At 37.9% G+C, this 19,969-nt stretch overlaps 1 protein-coding gene across 2 annotated transcripts in view; it reads left to right on the top strand.

Annotated features, from left to right (window-relative positions):
• Window positions 1-253: 253 nt before the first annotated feature.
• LPIN1 (lipin 1) overlaps window positions 254-19,969 on the top strand; it is a 33,369-nt gene continuing 13,653 nt past the window's right edge. Inside the window, exons 1-12 of one of the 2 annotated variants that reach the window (XM_010019565.1) lie at window positions 254-448; window positions 1,640-1,735; window positions 2,922-3,256; window positions 3,631-3,750; window positions 4,881-4,988; window positions 8,499-8,628; window positions 10,388-10,697; window positions 12,209-12,302; window positions 13,632-13,819; window positions 15,004-15,097; window positions 16,481-16,550; window positions 19,078-19,170. In XM_010019565.1, coding sequence (XP_010017867.1) covers window positions 257-448; window positions 1,640-1,735; window positions 2,922-3,256; window positions 3,631-3,750; window positions 4,881-4,988; window positions 8,499-8,628; window positions 10,388-10,697; window positions 12,209-12,302; window positions 13,632-13,819; window positions 15,004-15,097; window positions 16,481-16,550; window positions 19,078-19,170 — 1,830 coding nt within the window. In that variant the 5' untranslated portion in view covers window positions 254-256. The remainder of the gene's footprint in view (window positions 449-1,639; window positions 1,736-2,921; window positions 3,257-3,630; window positions 3,751-4,880; window positions 4,989-8,498; window positions 8,629-10,387; window positions 10,698-12,208; window positions 12,303-13,631; window positions 13,820-15,003; window positions 15,098-16,480; window positions 16,551-19,077; window positions 19,171-19,969) is intronic. The other variant, XM_010019564.1, reaches the window with a different exon arrangement.

The raw sequence follows: 19,969 nt of genomic DNA, 5'->3' as shown, positions 1-19,969 counted from the left end.
CTGATCTTACAAACTTTTGAAAGTTGTTACAATTCTCTGACTTGCAAGGTCTCTTGCTTTTGTCTTTGAATAGCTCTCTACAAACATGTCAGCTGTAAATAAATTAGGTGGGAAATCCTGATTCTATGTGTAGTTTTTAATTTGTGAAATAGAAGAATATCCCACTGCTGGAATCTGCACTTATAGAATGTGTCTATAATATAAAGCAGGGATTAAAATCTTATTTGTTCTATCTTTTGCCTTGCAGGTCCAAACCATGAATTACGTTGGACAGTTAGCAGGGCAAGTGTTTGTAACTGTGAAGGAGCTTTATAAAGGACTAAATCCAGCCACATTGTCGGGATGTATAGATGTAATTGTTGTACGTCAGCCAGATGGAGATCTTCAGTGTTCTCCTTTCCATGTTCGCTTTGGGAAAATGGGAGTTCTACGTTCTAGGGAGAAAGTGGTAAGAAAATGGAGAATTTTGATACGTTCTGTCTGTGGGTTAACTCTGACGGCATGAAAGTTGCTGAATGTTCTGTGGTGTTCCAGTGAAGGTTTTCTTCAGACATTCTTAATGAAGTGGCCAGATTGAAGGAAAGTTCAATTAAAAAATGGTTGTTACTGATTCTTCCATTTCAAAGCATAATTTGTAAGACTTTGACTATTGTAAAGACAAAACAAGCATGACAGTTGTAAGATTTATTTTCAATAAAGCAAAATTTTGAATGTGCTGATTTGGGCCTGTATTAGATCTCATTAGTGACTGTGTATTAAGACCCCTTTGTTTAATGTGTTCAATAATAGTTACAAAAAGGAGGGTAATAATGAAGTAGTATTTTCGGATAACAGAATGGTGAGGTTAATTGAGACTACATAAAGCAGCAAGGACCTCGAGATAAAGGTAACCAGGCTGAATGACTTGGCAATATGATATCAGATGTGAAGTTGCCAGTGAGTGATGCATGACAGATTATTTTGGGAAATAACTTGTAACTACATAGAGTCTAGAATGTAGTTATAATTGTTCAGTGGAAAGATCCTAGTGTCATCGTGGACATTCTTCAAGTCTTACATAAATCAGAAAGGAAGTCCAGTGTTTAGGATAGGTAAAAGAAGAAGAAATGGAAATAGTTGGGGCTGTATAGCGGTGAGATAAATGCATGGAAGAAACAGACGCATGAATTGTGTTGAGAATGTAGAACAATTTTTCTTGTTTGTGCTTTTCATGGTGTGAAGAAAAGCCTGTTTAATGAACTTGAGAGACAGCATATTAAGAATTTGCATATGGAAGTACTTCTTACACAATTCAAAATTAGGCTTTCAATTAAAAAAGCAAAAAGTTTTGTGTGGCGAGTGAAGCATTCAGAATTACATTTTAAAAGATTGAGGATTTTATGTAATGACTATAAACCTCCCTGAGTAGAGGAACAAGACAGCAATGAGCTGAATGAGTAAGAAAAACATTTTGACAATTGATGACCTTGTGAAGTGGTGAGAAGAGAGAAAGAGAGAAGTTCACTATTTTGCTTATTGTAAGGTTTCCTACTCTTCCCTGAGAAGCATTCGCCCAGTGACAGGGGTAGGATAGCTGAACAGGATCTGTGTATCTAAAATAACTTCCTTTTCATATGAGAATATGTTTATTTTCTTCCAGGTTGACATAGAAATTAATGGGGAGGCTGTAGACTTGCACATGAAACTAGGAGACAATGGAGAGGCTTTTTTTGTGCAGGAGATGGATAATGATCAGGTAAGGGTCAAAACTAATTTAAAGTTGTCAAAAATTCAATGCCTGCTCTTCGCAGTCAGTTTTGAGTTTAGGAATTTTTGTTGAAAAATACACTTCTACCCATAGTACATTTTCAAATGTTTTGTGTTGTGGAAATTCAATACTGTGCAGTTTTTTGGGTTGCTGAGATTTGGAAAAATCTAAAGAAAGTAATCATGTAACTAAAAAATAAGTCATAGTTTATGTGCATGCCAGTGTGTGAGCAGAAATAACATGTACATTGTTCACATGCTCTGAAGATGTGTACAACAGAGGTTTATGTCAATGACCTGTTTTTTGCAGAAATCTCTACTTTGAACACACACTAAGCAAAATGCCAGTAAAAGTGCACATGCCCCATAAACACCTGTGCACACAGTAATTCTGGTACTCACCAAAGACATATTCATGTGGAATTATATTTAAATGAGAATGCCTGCTGTTGAGTTGTGTGATTAAATACCAGTCCATATACGTTATGGTTACACGAATTTTGAATAGTCCATACGTGTCGTAAGAAAAGATTTTTACAGTTATTTCTCTTCAGATATCCCCAATAATTTTTGTCACCGTCCAGAATGGAATGAGTTTTCAAATTCCACGTTGAGTATGACAGTAGTTTTAGGTGAGAGCTGTGTGCATGTGCAGTATTAATTTCTATATCTTTTATGTTTAAATCTCTGTGGGGTAACAGTTGTTTGGTGACTGAAAATTGCTAGGAATTTTGCTTGAGTATCTAGAGATATGTGTATATGATTAAGAGGATGCTTGTGTGACCTAGTTACAAACCTCTGACCTATCTGACATCTGGCTGTTACCTGAGTTGTGAAGAATTGGCTTTTACAAAATGTTTGGGTTATAAATTAGGATTCTGTTTCTGCTCTGTATGTAGCATCAGGTGGATAGACATTCATGCCATAACCTAATATGAGATGCTCAGAGGATCCTCTTTATTGCAAGTATTGTTCCTGACTTGTCTAGGGAGATGCAGCTATGAAACATTTCCATAGGCTATAGGACCATGTTGAGCATCCAGGTGTCTAATCTTTGTTACTTTTCTGAGGAATAAATGACTTAGATTTTGGCAATTGTGAATAGATTTTAGAACCAGATTTATGACTCGTGGAGGAACTAACATGTTGCATGGTTTGGATTTTTTCTTCCTCAGGAGGTAATTCCTCATCATCTCTCCACATCTCCTATTATGTCTGAGGGAACTGCTTTAATGGAAGCTCAGCTGAAGAGGAACTCCATAGACAGGATAAGAAACCTGGACACCAGTGCACCCTCACAAGTACCACCCCAAGCCCATGGATCCCAGCTTTCTACTGAAACATCTCCAGTCTGTAGCTCTGTGAAAAAAAGGAGGAAGAAGAGGAGGAAGTCTACCCATAAAATAGACAGCTTAAAAAGAGAAGACAATGACGACACATCAGAAGATGAAGATATGTTTCCTATAGAGATTAGCTCAGAGGAGGAAAAAGAACCAGTGGACAATTCACGGTATAACAGCAGAAATGAGATATGTAATGGAAACCTGATGCTGCGTTAATGTTCTATTCTATGCCTTCCAACAGTAATTTCTATTTAAGTCAGTACACATGGTCAATGAACATGTTTTTATAAGAAAAAACTTCAGGCTAGAAAGCCATTGGGAATGATAGTAACAAAAATAATGAAAATTGCATTAAAAACATAAGAACAATCTCCATCATGCTGTGCACTAGAAGGTGTCAATCAGATAATGTTTCTGTATATCCTTTCAGTTCAGGTTATGCTGATTCTTCTCTACGGTAGGGGTTTTCTGTTATCTGAAGTGTATGACAGTTCAGTAATCAAGTACAGTTTTTAAATGTCATGTCTTTTGCTATACCTAGGATCCCTGTTCCAGATGTGTGTGTTGATGACGTGTCTGACATGAAGGCTCCTGCAGTTTCTATGTTTTCTCAGTCTTCATCTTACCGTCATTCAGATGGAGAATGGTCACCTCTTCAAAGGTACTTTTTCTGTTAGTACAGTTCTAAATAATCTTCCTCTTTCCATTAATGTCTTATATGCTAGTGCTATATGAAATCTTACTGAAAGTGTTGGTATCAAACATGGTCAATGTCAGGTACTAGATGAGTGCTTTCTATATTTGAAATCAGGTAGTGTTCAAAAACTTCAGCTTAGCTTTGTCATTGATTCAACAAGTGCATATACACAAATGCAAGCCCACAAATTCTAAAGAATGTTTCTATTTGTTAATGTCGCTGTTTGTGTAGAAATACTGTAGAGAGGATGAATGTTTTGTGAAATCTGAATCTTTGCCTGATGCACGCACCTTGTAAGGACTTCAGTGAATGTGTGTATATAAATCTATAGTACTTTGGGTGTAATCCTTTTAAGAACTTGCAAGATTTGAGTTGATGTGTAAAAATAAGATTTACTTAAATGAATTTTTTGTGTCCCTTTCAAAACTAATCTATTGAATTACACAGTTAAATAGACATGTAATATTTACTGTGTGAAACGAACACATACAGAAATTTGCTTACTCTTTCCTGTATGTGTATTTATGTGTGTGTGTATACTGTTGATGTCAGAACAGATCACTTTGGACTGACTTTTTTGTGTCTGTGGAACACTGTCAGAAGGAGACAATTTTTTGCCTAAGGTGCACTTTATTATAATTTCAATGAAGTGTGTGTGTTTGTGTGCCCCTGTGCACACGTGCCGCACATCCTCCATGCAGACTACTGGAGTGGAGCAATATTCACAAGACGTTATTCTAAGAAGTCTAATCTCAGTATACTGTCTCTGTAGTTGAGGGGCAATGTAATCGGAGCAAGGGCTTAATTGAAATGTTTTGAATTGCATTTTGGAAGAAAATTTCCCTAGTGACTATAAAGCTTATTATGATTAGCTTCACCAGTCTGGTGACAGCATGTGTCAATACCCTGCCCCTTTGGTGTCCTTTTTGAACTATATTTTCTGTTTGTTTTTTGATTGCAGTATTCTAGATTTTGAAAACTCTAGATGTAAATTCCGCATTCATGTAGCTAATACATAAAGAGCTAAGTGTTAATCAGAGCTTGTAAATAATGACACCCTGTTTTATTTTGTACCAACATGCTGTGCTGTCCAGTAAGCCTGTAGATTGCACAGGGCAAACCTCTCTTCTCGCTGTTCCAGCAGACGGAGGCCTATCTAACTCTTGTCCTCAACAATTTTCTCACTTTTCTCCTCCAGACAGGTAGAACAGTTGTCCTTCCTCTTTTCTGGGTGCTCTTTAATCCTTTTAACACATTAATAGTATGTTAACTTCATTGAACTTGTAACTGCGCTTACTGCTAACCCAGACACTTTGGAAGAGACATTGAAAACCACTTCTGCTGCTTGCTGCTTTGTGGGCATTGATTGGAGGTAAATTACCTTAATGAATCATCTGTTGAGGATGGCTAATATAAAATCAGGCCAATGAAAACCTGGATTAAAATTGAAATTGATGAAGATGATTAAAAAGAAGAAAAAGGGAAGAATTTAGGTAGTGAAAACTTACATTCCTGTGGAGATTGGCATTTCTATGTGGCTTTTTACAGTCAGTGTATATTTTAAGGACATTTTTATTCCCTGACTTTCCTGACTTGTTTGCTTGTGCATAGGTTGCAAAAGTAAAAGCAGAACAGAGGTCTTCGAGGTTAAGTGAGCAGTAAGGAGTACAAAACTTACAGTGGGAGGAGCCCAGTACCAAAAGAGAACATATCTTGCTTTGTTCCCTGGTTTGGGGGAGGGGAAGACTTTGCAGTGGGCGAGTATCTTACAGAGTAAAGATGACACAATAGATAAGGCATACTACTTTGCTGTAGTGTAGGAGTCCTCTGACTGTAGATTCTCTTCTACAGAGCTGTAAGTGGATGCAGACACTTTTGATGATATCTTAAATTTGAGATGTCTCAAGATTCTGCAGCCAGGCCCTTTCTCTCCATTAAGTGAGCACACAGAAATCACAGCTACTCAGTTAAAAAATTTAAAGTAGGTGTCTGAATATGACTTCTACAATTCTCCATTAATGCTGAGGAAGCTTTGAGTAATATATCAGGCTAAATTGTTCATTGCTTATCTCAGCAGAGATGCCATACTAGGTGCCTAAGTCTGCATAGAACTGATAACCTTGAGGTTTTTCCCAGCTTCTAGGTCTGCCCTCTTTAACCTGACCGTGTTGCATTACCAGTCAAGGTGAGATCCTGGGACATCCAAGGCTGTTCTCCTTAGTGTTTTTTGTGGCAATGAAGGGCAAGTGCCCAGGTTGGGATGGAGCGGTGATGTGCTCTGGGTGGCTCCATGAACTTTGCTCTGGAGTTCACCTGTCCTGCAGTCTAGATACACAGCTAAAGTGCTGTAGTAATTTGTCTGAGTAAGGCCCTCTCTGTGTCTTCAACTTTTTCCTTAATGTGAAATAAGAAACTCTATTATGGCCATCTCAAAGGAGCTTCAGAGGTTCTCAGCTGTTGCGACATGTACGTGACGTAGGTCTCTTTCCTTCTATCTTTTCCCAGCTTATTTGGCCTCAGTGAAGACAGGACTTTTTCTCAGGCCGCACTGCTGCTTTCTCAGGGCTCTCTGAGCTTTCAGTGGGAAACACTGCAAAGATCAGCATGGTTTCCTGCTGCAGAACTGCCAGCTACAGGTCAAGTTCCGTATTCTTGACATTGGATTACATTAAGTGCAATTAGTGGTTAAGGAATGCATAGGACTGTGACATGAATGTTCGGCAGTTATGGGATGTGAATCAGATATGCTGATCTAAATTACTGAACTGAAGTTTTTCTTCTTGTGCAGTGTGGACAGGAAGGGTGGCAGTAGTTTGACCTGGAATATCACAGCAATCTATGTAAGGCAAGAAAATTTTAGCTGGACTGGGTCAGTGGCCAGCTTAAGGACGGGGGAATTGCACGGCATAGTTCAGACCAAGACAAACATTTTGGTGGTGTAAGGAATAAAGAACCCATTTTTAGTCTGATCCACAGATATATTTGCAGGATACTCTCACTGGATTAAAAATCCTGCACAGTCTTGGTGTTCAGACTTTTTGACTCCTATGCAAGTGTAACATTAATTTGGGATTTAGTTTGACCTAGTCAAGCTTTTAAAAAAAAATAAATAATTAATGGAATGTGATTGTGAGCCTTATTAGTCTTCAGTGTTATTTTACTTTGGTGGCAATGGTATGAAGTGAACAGCAGCCAAAATAGTCCCAGTGAGGGTAAAGGAGATGACACCCGGCATTACATATGGAAGCAGAACTCTACAAACAGGAAGAATACAGACAGGACTGTAGTAGGCATAATTGCTATCTGTATCCATAAACTACAGAGATTACTGTTGGTGTTCTAGGAGGATATTAGTTGGGGAGAGTAGGTATGGAGTGTTAAACAACAATGTGGCTTATGAAGAAAAAAGTAAAGGTATTTCTTTGTAATGGAAAGTCAGCTCTCATCAGGAGGCCACCAGCCCTGTATTAATGTTTGTTGGTGGCATAGAAAATTCCATTTTATGTTCTGGATGATATAAGGAATGAGAATGCTGTAATATTCTTTGATACAAAATAATTTATCCATGTTTGGCTTGTGGCTGCATGTTTGTGGTCTGATTTGGTCTCGGGCCTTTTAAATCAAGATCACATTGCAGTGATAATTCTAGTCTAACCTGAGGTTGTATTTGCATTTATACACCAATCTACAAGGAGAAATAAACTGAAAAGAATTCTAAAGATCTAACAGTTTGTTACTACTAAATCTTCACCTTTTATTGTATAGAAAAGTAATATCTATAGAATGAGAATTAAGATGTTGCCATTGTGTTTGTGTCAAAAGTTCAGCAGATAGTGGCATTTTGTCTACTTTGTTTTGGGAGAGGGGGTAATATTTTGTCCATACCTACTCTGAACCAATAAAGCAGACATGCGTGTGGACCATCAGACAGCCTTTTGCAGCAAGAGACTTCTCAGGGCAGAACTCTGCCTGTATTAACATACATATATATGGCATTAAAGGCAGAGCAGGTAATCAGAATTAATGTTAATAATAAATAACGATTGACTGATTCAAGGACAAAAGGAAAAATGTGATTTGCTGTCACATTCTTGACTTTACTACATTAAAAATATGCTACAAACTAACAATTTACTAATTATTAAATGTATTAAGTAGTCAGCAAAGCAAGCAAACGTTTTTGAACTGGCAGGACTCAAATTCTTTGTACTGCTTTGCTGCTGGTTTCCCTATAAACTTGCATCCAAGGCTAGAACTGAACAAATTAGTAGAAGGAAGTAATCGACTGGATTCCTTAGACTGATTTATTACTTAGTCAGGTTAAAGTGCCTTGCTAATGTGAGTAATTTCTGAACTTTACATCCATTATAACTATACTAACATCTGTTCATTTGCTGCTGCTGCTACCATCCCTGTACTTTTTTCACACAAAACTCTCCTGAAATGTTAAGGTCCAGTTCTTCTGTTCCATCTTTTTCAGCTTCTCAAATCCTGCTTCTGTGACAGCACTTAATAAAAAATGGATGAGACCTCTGAATGCCAGTGTGAGAGGATCCTGAACTGTTTAAACTGTTTTTCCATGCTTTCATGCTTTCAGATGGCTAATGGCTATTTAGATATCCAGTGCTTTGGGTTGGGGATATCAGCTTGGAAAGTGCTTAATGTGTTGTGGTTACTTTGGTTTTGTAATATTTTTGTTTGGTTTTCTTCAGCCCATCAGGTTCACGGCCTCCTACTCCTAAAAGTGACTCAGAATTAGTCAGTAAACCTATGGACAGAAGTGGGCTGAAGAATAATCCCCACATGCACTGGGCATGGGGAGAGCTACCCCAGGCTGCAAAGGTATCCAATGTAATTTAATTCCTGCTAGCATCTGTTGTGCTTTAATGGGGCGCATGGACTTACTCTATTGCAGACTGCTAAGGAGGGAATGGATCCTGGTTTTACATATAATTGTAATGTTTTATGTAAGAAAGAGAATTGCATCTTGCTCCTTAGGAGGTAAAGTACCCGGTGCCATGGATGTTATCAACACCCATGATACATGGTAAAAAGTGAAAAAGTACCTGAGACCTAGTCTTGTAAAAGTTAGAAGCTTAAATAACATATAAAATCTAAATGAATGTCCTTTGGTAAATCATTGAAATTCATAAATGGTCTTAGATAGAAATTAGTGCTTGGTGTTAGCAGTGTGATTCACAAAAATTGAAATTGGTTGCTTGAGTACATAAGCATTCAGAAACACTTGCAGTTCTGTGTCAGTGCATGCCCAGGCATGCTGTTCTCTTGGCTGAGCTGACTGGCTTGGTGCCTGTCTCCTCCCTGAAGTCATTTGGCTTACTTACATGGCAGGATCTGTAGTATGCCAGCAGCATTGTCTCCCATGTTGCATGATAGCCATGTGTAGCTGTGCACACTGCAGGTCAGTCAGGTATTGACCAGCTCCATATGATAGCTATGGAGTCAGAGCTTCTATAGAGGAAAAGGGTGATTTAGGGATTACTCCTCGGTATGAGAAACAAAGGTCAGGTTCCAGCAGCATACTGCAAGTATGGGGGCAGAGATGGTGCAGAATTTGGCCTCTTCTGCTCAAGGCTGGCTTCTCTTCAGCAAGGACTGCAGGAGTGTTGGGGTCAGGAACAGTATAAAGAAACAAAATTCCTGCTTTGCAGGCCAGGGAAGGGGGTATCCTCTTCAGAAAGAAGAGTACATTCTGGTGGTGCCACCAGAAGTATAATGATGCTATTATGTTTTATCTTTAATTCACTGTTGGTAGCTAGTGACAAAAGAAGGGATGAGAATCCAGAATTCTTGATTTCTTCGGAAGAGCTCTGGCCTCTTCTTTAGTAGGCCAAAGATGAGCTGTCTCGTCATTTCTGCATTATTCTCCTCCTCATGTATGTTAGAAAATTGGGAGCTATTTTCTGTAAGTAGAGAACTAATTCAAGAGCACAGGTCCAGGCAGGAATTTCAAATTGGCATTTCCAGTCTATAATTTAGGATTTCCTGTTATTAGATTTAGGTGTTTCATTTTTATCCCAGTCACACAGCCTAGGGTGTATAGCAAATCTTACTCCTGGAAGCTTTTCTCTCTGCAGTCCCTGCCTATGTCCCTAGCCAATCTGTTCAGAGCTGATCTGGCCATACCTGAATTGGGAGTTATGCTTTGGACTGTCTTAATTTTTTGTGTAAGAGTTTGTTTGCTGTCTTGTGAAGGTTATAGCAGCTATACAGCTGCTGCTGTAGAAGTTCTGCTTTCTTCTGTAAGAACTCCTGTCCCACACTGAGAGAAGATTTAGATTGTTCCTATGAAATGATTTTAAAGTCTGAATCTGGGGTTTGGATGAATGATGGTGTCTGGTCCCCGGGCACATTGCAGAACAAGTCTTTCCTGGCCCCAAAATACAGATGAATTTTGCATAGCAAATACACAGCAGAGAGGCCTTTTGTATGCTGTAGTCTCCACCTCAGTTAGTGGTGGCTTTCTGCTGTAGCTGCTTACCTTGAGAATCTGATCTCACTGAAGTGGTCAGAACAGATTAAACTCTGGCTGTTGTGTTTAAGAGCATTTCTCTATAGCAATCTTTATTTTTCCTCACAGGCCAGTCCTCTGCTCAAAGCAAAGGAACCCTGCGTGGTGGATGTAAATCCTTCTGAAAGCACTCACTTTCGGGTCATACAGAGTTCTCCTATGGAGGAGTTTAACACTGAGTCTCCTCTACCTGCCCTTGGACAAACAGATGCAGCAACTGCTGATGAAAGTGAGCCCTTACCAGCTGAGACAAATAAGCCAGAGTCAGAGTCTCCAGGAGCAGCTGTACCACCGTTGCCTGCCAATGAAGAAATAAAACAAGCTACAGCTTGCTTAACCCAACCAGCTGGCAAGACAGATTCTCCATCCAGAAAGAAAGGTAAAGTTCTTGATTCTTCACTTTTATATGTATGATTTTGTCTTCAAATTTCATGGTGATAAAGTACTTCATTGCCATTTAGATTAATCTGTGCCCTGAAGGCACTTTCACATCTGGAAAAGTATAAACGTTGGAAAGAACCTTTAAAACCTGAGCAGTGCAGCCTTCTGTTCACAGGAACCATGTGGTAAGGCAGAAAATTCTCCTTGGTTTGGGATTTTTGGCAGCTCTGTACATATGAGCAAGACTACAAAACTTGTTCCAAATTCATCCACATTGATTGAGAGTTTTCAGGTTTTGGTACAAGCAAACTGTAGATCTGGTTCACCTGCTCTGACTACTTTCCTGGTTCACCTACTCTGACTACTTTGAGTTATGTGTTGCTGGTAATTGTGGAAGCTTTGTGCTTTGGTACAATGGTAGTATGTCCTTCGTACAAACAGCAGATTTGCCACAAGGTGCTTTTATTTCACATGAGTGATTTTCAGTTCTGTATGGCATGTGTTGTCTTCTGAATTTGTGAAATATAGCTCTGTCTGCTTTTCTACTTCTTTCTATTTCTGGGCTTTATAGCTATGCTATTTCGTAATGAGTGTTAGAATCTTCACATGAAATTTATTTGCTTACAAATGTTATGTTTTAGAGCTCTGATAATTCTATAATTATGTAAACCCTGTGTAAGCCTAGTTTATGCCGCTGATTTTTAATCAGTAGACATAGAGGTTTCTTAGCCACTTCCCCATGTGTTCCACTGTCTTTGAAGATACAAAAATGACAGTGTTACTCTGCTTACTATTTGGCCTTTACATAACTTCTTTTTCTGATTGCTTTGCTGATGTTTGATGTTGTTAACTGGGACAGGGAGAAGTCATGGGTTTTACAATTAATTCCAACTTAGGTTTTGGCCTTACAATGGTTGCTTGTCTAGATGTAACAGCAACAACAGGACAGCAATGACTGTGTTGATACTAGTGAAAGACATGGGAGGGTTACCTTGTCTCCTACAATGGTGCATGTACGCACACAACACGTCAGATATATGTGGAAAACAGTGAGTTGTCTCTATAACAAGTCAGTTACAGTGTATTAGTGACTATAGTATAGTCTGTTGTGTTATTTCCCTTTGCAAGGGAGCATTGAAGATTAGTTCTCAGAGATTAAATGCTCTGATTGCTTTACTGTGATAATAGGACTATGCAAATACTTTTTCTTTGCTGCTTTCCTACAGTGACCACTGACTTCTAATTCCCACTTATTTTGCTTTGGATAGGGAGGCTTCAGCTTATCTCAGAACTTGACCTCTGTTGTCCCAGAGGACAAACTCTGAACAATGTATATGAGTAACTTGTTTCGAAATTTTTGACAGTACCATTTTATACAAATACAGTTCACAAACTGTTATAATTGTTTGGTTTCTCAATCTTAAAAAGAACAGTTAAACAGTAGTAACAGTTCTGGCTTGTTATTCAGAAAATGCTCATTAATAGGCTTATTTGTGCTGTCCCTTACAGATAAAAGAAGCCGGCATCTTGGTGCTGATGGTGTCTATTTAGATGACCTCACTGACATGGATCCAGAAGTTGCTGCACTTTATTTCCCCAAGAAGTATAAGTCCTTTGCTTATATTTTTGCTATTTAAAGAGCTCGTCACCTTTCACGTTCACTGCCAAACAGATAAGACCCCTTTTTCAGAGTCCAAGTAGACGTAAAGGCAGAAGGAAAATTGAACTCTGTAGAGGAAAATATTAGAGCTTTTCGAAGGCTCTGCATTTGGGCCTGAGAAGTGTGTTTGAAACTGATTTTCTATTTTGGTCAATTAAGCATCATATATTGATTGTGGATTGTTATGTGATGTACGCTGATGTTTGTGAGTGTTACTCACATGCCCCGGGAGGGCAATTGGCCTTGGGATATATTTATCCCCATGTCCTTGCTTATTACCATGAGAAACATACCTTACTGTTAACAGTATTAGCACCAAATTACTGCTTTAGTGTTGTCATACTGTGGGTGATCGCCTATAAATATGAATGCTACAAAATAATTTTTGGCAGATGCGTAACAGATCTATTTATGCAAATATTGTGCCCTGAAAATAGAATTTCCAACTTGTTCTGATCTTTATTAGAGCCTCTTATAACATTTATAGCCCTCTTCCCACATCATCCTCCAGTCATTTGACTAAAGTCATTGAGCAACAACTAAAGTAGCTTGTGTATTTTATTTTTCATTCTTGCTTGCTTAAACTCAGCTGTTATAATATTAACATTTCAATAAAAGTGAGAAAGTAATATCGAGAAAAAAGTTGAATTGAAAGTTCCTTTCTCAAATGAGTTCATATAAATCTGGAGTGGAAAGCAGAATTTGATGAGCCTCCACTTTGTAATAATGATCTCATCTATCCACAGATTTTAAGTGGTTACAGTGATTTATTGTTTCTTCAAATTTTAATCCTAGTACTTTATATGTAGAGTATTTTATTTCTATATACATGAAATAAATACACAAGCACATGCATCCTTTGTTTTGGATTTAGCTATCAGTTTATATAATTAATATAAATAAAATAATAAACTAATGTGTTTATTCTTGTGCCTGTGTGGAAATAGTTCTAGTAGAAACTCTGCTTATAGTAGCAAGCATTATATAGTCTACTAAGATCGTACAGTTTATTGCCTTACTTTTCCTATCTCTTATAAATAAGTGAAGCTATGATTATACAAGCTTAGTTTGGACAAGTAAGTAGAAGCAATCTAATGTTTGAGGGTACATGAGGCCTATACTACTTTCATGGCAAACCCAAGCAAATTTCTTTAGGTTCTTCCCCCTCCCCCTTCCCCACCTAACTGTGTGTCAAATGTAAAAGGTACTTGCTGAGAGGAATGGATTTGGGAATGAATACATGAAGACTGAATTCTGATTTTTCTTTTCCAGTGGGGATAATGTCCAATGCAAGAACACGAATGACACAGGGCTGCGGTCCGCCAGCCAATCGCCACAGTCTGGCGGGAGCTCAGGTGTTGACAGTGGAGTTGAAAGCACCTCGGATGGAATTCGAGATTTACCTTCCATTGCCATTTCTCTCTGCGGAGGCCTTACTGACAACAAAGAAATAACCAAAGGTACAGAACATCGTTACACGGGCATGTGCTGTCAGCCAAGCTTTAGCATCCTAGACTGGGGAAGCAGTGCCCTCTTGTGGTTGTATTCAAGAATGTGTTGCGAGGAGAAATACTGTTCCTGTCATTATTAGTTTCCTAGAATTTTTCATATTTAAGATAGTAGACTTATATAGGACTTATGATTTTTAGCACATTTTTATAATTCACTGTATACTAAATTTTCTTAAGTATTTTGTTGCGTTGGGGTTTTTTTGTTTGGTTGGTTTTGTTTGTTTGTTTGTTTAACTTCCTGATAAGTGCTAGAGTTTTGTATCACAATAGTAGTAATGGTACTTTTTCCGCTTGGTACGGTATATAGCTAGGAAATTCACAGCTGTTGGTGTCAGGAATGAAAAACGTGGTCTGTAAATGGGAACACTAGAAGGGGGAGTTGGGAACTTTAACCTGAGTTCTGGCTCTTACCTTAAACTGTGTAACTTTTAGGTAAATCATTTACAGTCCTCTGTGCCTTAAACTTACAGCTGCATAATGTGCAAATACATGTGTTAAGACTTGTGCTTTCTGTAGTAATATGACATCATAAAAATCGTATGAGCCTGATGCTACACTGCTGTTCAGAAGCCAGTTGTAAAGTATTTAAAATATACTGTGATTTACTGGAGTTGAATTGTTACCACATCATTTGTAAATTACATAGATATTGTGAAAGGAGTCACAACCAGTAGAAGGGGTATGCACAAACATTTTCACTTTGCTGTAGGCCTTACAAATGATGATTAAGTTTCTGGCTGTGGGTTTACATATACATTGACCCTGTCAGTTCCTTCTCCTAAACTGGACAGAGGATCAACGAAAGATATGACAAAGTACTTCCTTGCCTTGCTTAGAAGCCTGATTTTCCTCCCTCACAGTTCTATCCCTGAGATAGCTTTCACTTAGCTTGTATTTAGAACGGGAAAGACACCCAGCAAAGAAATCCTCAGCATCTTCTGAGATTGAGTCTCTGAATATCTTGCTTCCATATTAATATTAGCACTTCCACTGCTATGCTCAGCACCTTCCTAATGAAGGGTTGACCCAGAATGTGAAACCTGCTTGTCTGAGAGGTGCGAAGATGTTTAGGTTGGCCCATCCCAGGCATATATAAATGTGTGCTTTACAAATGTAATTTTTTCTCCCCACAGAAGAATTCTTAGAACATGCAGTAACATACCAGCAGTTTGTGGACAATCCTGCTATTATTGATGACCCTAATCTTGTGGTTAAGATTGGAAATAAGTAAGTATATTTCAGGAAAAAATGTGCTACTGTTGTAACAAAAACACTTCTGTGGCACTTCAGTGTCTTATCTAAGTTGAACTGTAGCTGAAAAATAGCTTTTGAATGTTCATAGCTTAAATTCATCGAGAAAGGGTCAACTCTCCAAAGGATTCAGGCCCAGCTAGCTACCTTTCCTCTTTTAAATTGAAAGTAAAGAGCAGTTTCAGATGACCTATTATAGCTAATTGATACAATTTGAATTTAGAGAAGCTAGTATTGAGTGCTAATGGTGTTCACATTCAACTGGCAGAGTAAAAAATGAAATAGGATGTGAACTTCCTAAGGCTTGCCCTGAGTCAGTCTGAGTAATTAATATTTACAGGGATATGGCAATCTGCTTGCAAGCAATCTTTACCCAGCAGTTTGTCTGTATATACTGAATATTTTGCTAATATGTCTCTATGGAGATATTGCTTGTCAAACTTCACCCAAGTATGGAACTTCTCTTTCTACAAGGCTAAGAGATTATTTCATATGTTTATACTGCTGGCAGCAATGCAGCACTATAGTCTATGCTAGATGCAGCTTTTAGGAGGATGTTTTAACTTGATAGCTCCTCGCACCTGGCATACAGTGTTACAGAGCAGAGGAGAGATCATGGCATTGTGTTGCACTTAGAGGTTAGGCTATCCTTAGTCATAGACATCACTCGTACAAATCTAACATGCCTGGTAACATCCTTATGTGATAGTTTGTATTGCAAATATATTACAGCCTCATACCTGACCCTCTCTGTGGTCTGAGGTGAGCCACTTACTGCTTCCCTGCCATAGTTCTCTGACTTTGATGGTAGTGTTTACCTGGCTATTGATGTGTTGGGGAAGAGAGAGGAGTACTTAATGAGGATATTACTGTTTCATTCTCTGGATATCATGTGAGCTTCAGCTTCCCTAGACAGATAATAGTATTTTATTTGTCCTACTGTCTGTAAGAGTCGACCCATGTTCAGCACGTAATAGCGAAAGCTAGACATTATACAGACTACAGTCCCTAACATTTATGTAGTTCCTTGATGGAAAAACTGTGAAAACAGTTGTAAAAAAAAAAAAAAAAAAATGTGGCTGATGTTGTGATAATAAGTATAATAAGGACATAAGTAATGTATGAAAAATACCCTGTCTACATCAGGACATAGCTTTTCTTGCATACCTCAAAATGTGTATGTTGTAAATACCTGTGAGAACATACTGTGGAATAAGATGGACCTGCACTTACTGGTGAAGGCCAGAGTTTGACCTGTGTTAAGGAGGCTTTGACCTTCCAGATGATAAATACTAGGTAGACTGTGAATTGGAACCTTGATATTACGAAGTGTAGTAATTGTCTCTCTTGCATGCCCAGGTACTACAACTGGACGACAGCTGGTCCCCTTCTGCTGGCAATGCAGGCATTCCAGAAACCTTTGCCAAAGGTGAGATTGAACATGAAGGTTGGTCAGAGGATGGCTTGTGACATTTTGCCATTTATTAAGGCAGGGAAGAGGGTTGTTGCATGAGAGGATCTGTACATCAGTAACACCTATACATGCATAACCATTCATCTAGTTTCATGCTAGGGGCTGAATAAGCAGGACTCAGTTTGATCTGTGATTAGTGTTTATTTGCTAGGCTAAGAACTTTCCCTTATTCAAAATATTTGTAAACTTCCTGTTTTCCTTCATTAATATGGATTGTAGACAGAAATTTTATTGACCCATGTTTATTGTTCGCTGTAGATGAATACTCGATGAGTGCTTTCCATTTTATCTGTATAGAGCATGTATTATCAAATAAAAGTAGAGGTTAGAAATTTTAACTTTGGTGAATAAGCTTTAAATACTAGGTAAGGAAGGTCTGTAGCTTGCTAGTTTTCTATTTTTCAGTTGGTTATTCATAACCAAACCAGGTAGGTAGTGGCAGATAGCTGTGACTATGTGGTAACTATATGTGTTGGCTTATATTAAATGCATTCATGAACTTAGTTAAGTTCCATGTGACCTGGTGCCACATAGATGCTTAGGAGAGAAAGGCACACTGTGTTCTTTCTTAGTGCCACATCATGTATGTATGTATGCATGTGTAGCTGCACTGTAGCATCCCAATATAAAATAGATTGATCCTAAAGGTCCGAAGCATGCAGTAAACCTGGCCTGAATTTCAAGGATGTCAGAGCCACATGTCTTGTGCTTTACTGCAAATATTCTAGTACTAGTCAAAGGTGGAATTCATCCATGGAACTCAAATGCCCACAGAAGGTGTATAGTTATCCTGCTCTGTATTTGTTGGGCACTTCCACAGACCTTGATACGTGCCTGTGAGGTCTTAGAAAGATAATGCATAGTAACTGCATTTTTAATTAAACACTTTGATGCCTGAGCTGGATGTTTTGGGTTTTGCCTAGGATAAAATTGATAGAATGGGAATGAAATATTTTTCCATTGAGGGAAACGGCAGTTCTTTCAACAGCATTATGGTTACACCATCATTCATATAGGTTATCAGTTAAGAAGTCTTCTGTGACTGTGAAATTCAGTGTGCTCATTTTCTTTTAATAGTTAACTTATATGCTGAAGACTGATAATTTTCTAGACAGTGCAATTTGAATGTAGTGGAATAGCCAGTATATGTAGTTGGATCAGTCTGTATGATTGGGAAGGTTTACTTGACTGAACCGTGCCTCTGAAACTGAAATTACTCATTTATGCTACCAGTCATCTTCTGGTTTTCTTAAAGACTTATTACTTACAATTTTTATTTGCTGTAATAGTGGAACTATGTACTAAGATACTTTATCAAAACAGGCTTTAGGAGTGACTGTAAACTTAAGTTTTTGCAAAAAAAAATAAAATTATTCATGTTCTTAAGACATTTAAATCCCTAATTGTAAGCACGTGGATTATCTCAAAGTCAATAGGACACGTGCTTGAAGTTATCCATACATTTGAGGACCTGTTTAAATTGTAGCCATTGTTCTCAACAGTGGCATTCCATTCTCAGTTGCTCCATCTGCTCCGTGCTTTTCTTACTTTGAAAAGTTCTCCAGTTATTTGCTCGCCTCAATTCCTCTGTTGTTTCTTTTCTCATGTACTTTAGATAGTATAGTGAAGAGAACCTATGGAAAAAGTGAGACAAGGAATGCATTGTCTCATACAGTAGCTGAACAGTGGCTAAGCTATTTTAAGGCATAGCAAACACAGTGGCCACCTTTACTGTGGTATAATATTTTCCCCTTTACTGTAGTATTTTCCCCTTTTGTCTTTTGCTTGCTCTTTGAGTGAAAGAATTCAGCTCTCCTTTTTACAGTGCATAAAGCTCTAGTCATTGTGGGTGTCGAAAGACAAAAAAACCTTTTATTTACTGAGGTGCAGTATATATAACCAATGAAAAGTACCTGGGGTTTAAAAATAACAATTCTAACATTGTCAGTCAAATTCATAGCATCATACTAAACTCATAAAAGCTAGTAATTTCTTTTGCTTATTTCTAAACTGATGATTAAATATGAACTCTATAGTTATTTTTAAATAACTTGCATGTTGGTTTGTTACTGTTTTGCTTGAGAGCTCGTTCGGGAAGTCATATTTTTGTTTTTCTTTTCTTTTTTTTTTTTTTTTTTTTTTAAGTATAATTTGTACTAAGTACCTTCAACTTTAAAACAGTAGATTCTCCATTCTAGGCATTATACTAATATCTACTTATGCTTTTTTTCCTCTTTGATTTTTATCTCTTTTTCATTTTGCTTTTAAAAATACCATAAGTATTCATGCTTAAGTTACTTCAGAGCAGCTCTGGACACCATTAGATTTTGCTTTAGTAGAATTTATGGTCCACAGACAGTATGTTTATTTCTATTCTATTTATTATCAGTTAAAATTGTGTGTTTGGCACTTTCTTTCATTTACATATATCAGGTTGTCCTTTGTTTTGGGTTTTTTTTATGTTGCCATCCATTTATCACAGGCCACTGTGGAATCTATAATGAGGGACAAGATGCCCAAAAAAGGTGGAAGGTGGTGGTTTTCATGGCGAGGGAGGAACAGTGCTATTAAAGAGGTAAGTTTAAGCAGCAAACAGAGTTTCCTTCTGGTTGCAGTGGGAAGGCTGGATACCTTCATATTCATCCCTCAGAACTTTCCTTCTGAGAGTAACTCAATAGTCAATTTGTCTGAGAATATACATATTAAAAGATGTTTAAACAGAGTCTAAAGTCTGACTTCGTTTGACTTCAGAAAGTTTTGTCAGACCCTGCCTGAGACATCTCCCTGCAGTGTTTTGGTTCTGCATTTCTTTTCAATACGCAAATTTGAGGCAGTATTATCTAATGGATTAAATCTGTGTTTGGAACCTAGAGTCCAAGACTGGTGTCACTAATTTAATGTTTTCATGCAGATTACCTATGTTTCTGCAGCTTTCTTTTGGTAGTTGAAGAACAGACATATTTATGAGTAGTGAGCTGTAAAATTCAGCAAAACCTGAGATGAAAAACTGACTAAAGTCTTTTTGAATTTCTTTTTCTGAGCTTTAAAAGTTTGTGGTCTTAAAGCCATGGATGAACATTAAAGGACAGTGGGAAAAAAAGCAAAGCTTTATATGAAATATTGATCTCCTGTCTAGACACATTTAATCTTTAAAGTTGGCTAATAAAACCTCTTCATATTAATTTATACTAGTGAAGCATTAGAACTTGAGGGGAGAAAATGACTTCTAATATGTTTTTATGGTTGTGCCGTAGTCAAACTTTTTTAGCCTTGAATGAAATAACCATTGTACTGATCTGTGGGTACGGGCTTCAGAGCACAAGACTTCAGTTCGTACAGTTCATTGAAGTTTCTAGAATTTTGCTCTGAGTGGA

Source organism: Nestor notabilis, unplaced genomic scaffold (genome assembly GCF_000696875.1).
Source record: "Nestor notabilis isolate BGI_N333 unplaced genomic scaffold, ASM69687v1 scaffold14118, whole genome shotgun sequence".
NCBI classification, from domain to species: Eukaryota; Metazoa; Chordata; class Aves; order Psittaciformes; family Psittacidae; genus Nestor; species Nestor notabilis.
The sequence above is the reverse complement of the archived record's forward strand: the minus strand, read 5'-3'. Positions and strand labels throughout refer to the sequence as shown.